At 38.3% G+C, this 4,035-nt stretch overlaps 1 protein-coding gene across 1 annotated transcript; it reads right to left on the bottom strand.

Moving 5' to 3' along the window:
• Positions 1 to 1,703: 1,703 nt before the first annotated feature.
• On the bottom strand, positions 1,704 to 3,689 carry LOC116110472 (iridoid oxidase-like). Its single transcript, XM_031396688.1, has 2 exons — positions 2,622 to 3,689; positions 1,704 to 2,558 (listed from the first exon to the last, which is right to left on the bottom strand). Exons 1-2 carry the CDS (start codon positions 3,549 to 3,551, stop codon positions 1,947 to 1,949), a joined length of 1,542 nt encoding a protein of 513 aa, XP_031252548.1. The 5' UTR covers positions 3,552 to 3,689; the 3' UTR covers positions 1,704 to 1,946.
• Between the last annotated feature and the right edge of the window lie 346 nt (positions 3,690 to 4,035).

Genomic DNA, 4,035 nt, shown 5'->3' with positions numbered 1-4,035 from the left:
ACGCGATATAGAATAAAATGCCTTTTATTATTGATTAATGAACATTATTACAAAGAGTCAATTGTACAATAATTGATTGGCTCTAGGGCATCTACTCTAACATAATCCAGGTTGCCAACTTTGCGGAAGAAGATCATCTCAGGTCGTTGTAGAAAAATGTTCTGCAACCTCCTTGTAGCCAGGTCGGCTCGACCAGCATCATTTGGACATCAATCATGACATAATTATGCAGTTACCAAGGTTCGATCCTTAAACTTTAAAAACCGAGGGGCTTCTGTTATGCCTGAAAAGGTAGGGCTGACGTAGAGTCTCGTCAGTAAAGGATGATTAGGGCTCAAAGAGGTTCTGTGTCGTCCAAGTGCGGCCACGTCGCGCCTAGCGCAAGTGGTATGGCGCTTGTCAGTACAGTAGGTGAGTGCCAGTCCAGCTAGCGGCTAGAGATTGCCCACGTGTCAAAACCTTACTTTAGTCGAGAAAATCCCTCGGGCAGGTACTATAAATGGAGGACTTCCCTCTCATTTTAGGGGATTAGCCAACTTTATGTTGAAATAGCTCCCTCTCTCTCTCCCTCTCTCTCCCTCTCTCTCTTGTATTCTCATTCCACACTGTAACTCAGCTCGCTGAACGCAACCTGATCTCTCTCTTTTTAATACAATAACAGTGGACATAAGATTCGCCTTTGAGCATCCGAACCACTTTAAATATTGCTCCTTACCCTTAATCTAATTTGATCTTTTTATATCACGTGTGACTTCTAAACCTTTCTAGCATTTCATACATACGAATAGTTGGTGACAAAATCGAGCATCAACAAATTAAAACTAATACACCTCACAAATCTTAATCATAGTAACTTAACCACTATGCAACCGATTATTATATTCTGATAAATATTGTATTTCAAATCATGGCAGTGCATAAAATTTGTTTCCACATGGTTGTCTCTAGTCTTTGGAGTAACATTCTTGCTTTTATCTCCAGCGGAAAAATTGGTACATACTCCAATAAACTTGGTAGATTGAAAGCATGAATATAATTAAATAACAAAATATACATTAGGGTGCCAACTAAATAACTAATTAAAGATTCATCCGTGCAGGTGCACAACTGTCAACACTCTCCAATTAATGTCACATGTCCATATTTGACATTATATTACGAAATCGTCATTATTATACTTTTATCTAGTGTACTTCTTTAGTCTATCGTTACTTTCGTCCAAACATATAGTTGCATATGTAGAAAGAACCACAAAATAAAAAAACTTTCCTTAGTATATTGTGAGACAAAATATAAAATTACCGTTCTTGCCAATATTTAATAAAGAATCATACTTAATTTAATAATTTATGCCCTACCATTTCTTGTAAGCAATTTTGCATGTAATAATATTTGATAAAGAAATACTTTTATATATGGCTTAAAAGTAAAATGAGGATAAAGGTTATTGTTATAAACACGTACACGTAATCATTAAGTAAAAAGAAGAAATGAGGGAGATGAGTTTGGGGGAAAGTGGCTGCAGCTTTGATCTTCAGTACTTCTAATATAAGAACAGTGGGTATAAAATAACAATGCTTAATGGACGTATCTCATTTTCCATTCATTTACATAGGAAATGGGAGTTTGGTTGTTTTTAAGAATTCTGATTATTGAGTTTGAATATTTAAAGGCAAAAACAAAAATCCTATGAATCATATGAGTTCAGAGCCAAGTAATGTTTTCAATACCTTTAGGTAAATTAAAGGCTCAAATTACAAAACAACACAAAGAATACATGGTTTAATAGTTAAAACAGAATCCGAAGAGGCCAAATGAAAATGAATTAATCAAAGAAACATTCAAGCAAATTACAAACGTTGACATAATATAGCAGAAGTCACACATATCTTCATTCCTTATCACAAGTCGAATTTTCTGAATTTTGTTTCTGATGGTAATCTGTTTCAAATGACACGCTTCTTTGGTATTACCTTCAAGGGTGTAAGCTTCCGGACAGATAATCCCATCCTCTCACTCATGTCTATGGTCTCTGGACTAATATTGCTGCCCAGCTCCCATTCAAAGGATTGAACTAGAGAGGCTATAGTCAGGTGAAGTACTCGATCAGCTAATGACATCCCAACGCAAATTCTTCTCCCTGATCCAAATGGAATTAACTCAAAATTCTGTCCCTTGTAGTCTATGTTTGATCCAAGAAACCTCTCGGGCTTGAAACACAAGGGATCTGCCCAACATTCGGGATCTCTTCCTATGGCCCACGCATTCACGAAAATTTGGGTATCTTTTGGTATATGATATCCATTGAATTCAGTTTGTTGCATCGAATTTCTCGGAAGGAGCAACGGAATGGGGGGGTGCAATCTTAGTGTCTCCTTCACCACAGCCTTCAAATATGGAAGTTCACTCGTATCTGTCTCTTCAACCTTCCTGTTTCGTCCAACCACTTGATCAAGCTCCTCCTTAATCTTTCTCATAGACTCAGGATTGCGCAGTAGCTCTGTCATAGCCCATTCGAGCGAGCTGCTTGTAGTCTCCGATCCCGCAAAAAACATTTCCTGCAAAAATATTTAATGTAAGTAAGATTGAATTTAAATACAATTAGTTAAATGTTTACTTACCAGTATGATTATGATGACATTCTGATTTGAGATCCTGTCAGGCCCTTCTTTTCCACCATCACGTTCATACTCTAACACTGCGTCCAGGAAGTCCTTCATCCTCTTTTCTTTCGTCATCTTATTTTTCTCAATTGTCCTCTCTTTCACCAACCCGGCAATTATCTTCATGGCTCGTCCCATGTCGCGGTCCATGCCCTTTTTGATTCCCTGAGGATCCAACCTTTGCAGGAATGGCAAGAAGTCTGCAAGATTTGGCGCCCCAGCCCACACCATTACCTTGCTCATGGCAGCGAAGAACTCCTCCCCTTCTTTGGAGTGTGAGTTTAGGAGATCCCGTGACAACGTAAGGTTGCCTACTATGTTGAAAGCCATAACGAAGAGGTAATGAACCAAATTCACCTCCCCTAATTCTCCCCTTGCTTGTGCAGCCGCAACATCATCCTCAATAAACTGTATCATATTGTCGATGCACTTGCGCCGAACGTGAGTAGTCTCATTGATTCTCTTGTTGACCAAGAGCTCCATCGAACAAATACGTCGAAGTATGCGCCAGTAAACGCCATATTGGCCAATTGCAAGTGATCCCTGATTGTAGTTATGAGCTGTTAATGCAATCGGACACTTGCGGTCACAAAAGATATGGTCGTGATTTTTGAAGAACTCTGTGGCAGCCTTTGCAGATTGTATTGCCAAAGTGTTGACGGATCCTAGCTTTAACCGAAGTATAGGTCCATATTTTGGTATGAGGTTGTAAAGGGTTTGGTGTGGAATTGTGCCAAGATCAAATATGTTCCCGACGATGGGCAAACCTGGAGGCCCTGGTGGTTTCCGTTTAGCATGTTTAGACTCTTTTCCTCTCGGTAGAAGAATCAAAGCTACCAAGAAGAAAATAGTACTAGACCAAACAACCCAACTGAAGCTATACTCCATCTTTCCTTTAATTTGTGCTTCAGATTTTGTTTTCCGAAACCTTATCTGCTACTCGCAATTTGTGCCTGAGATTTTGTTTTCCGAAACCTTATCTGCTACTCGCTTAAATATCATTTCTCATCTTCAGAAAATCAGGTGGCTTTCAACTAATATTTTCTATGATATTTTCGCTGAGAGAATAATAATATTAAATTAAAATTAAAAATAATGCTATGAGGTAATGTTTGGGGACCGGGACAAGTCCAGAATTAGACAATTTTAAAGGCTGAATCATTTTCCCATCCGGAGTTTGGTGAATATACATTTTCTCACCACGATCTTTTACAAAAAATATTGTCTCACCCATGGTTAAAATTCGATAATGAAATCTATTATCTTACGGTGGTCTAATCATGAAAAGACTATAATACCCTTTATCTGTCATTGAAGCCGAATAAAATTCTCACCCAAACTTTATTAAATGTATTTTCCACCCTTAGTTTGG

Source organism: Pistacia vera, unplaced genomic scaffold (genome assembly GCF_008641045.1).
Source record: "Pistacia vera cultivar Batoury unplaced genomic scaffold, PisVer_v2 Contig603, whole genome shotgun sequence".
NCBI lineage: Eukaryota > Viridiplantae > Streptophyta > Magnoliopsida > Sapindales > Anacardiaceae > Pistacia > Pistacia vera.
Note: the sequence above shows the minus strand (reverse complement) of the source record. Positions and strands in the feature narration are given on the sequence as shown.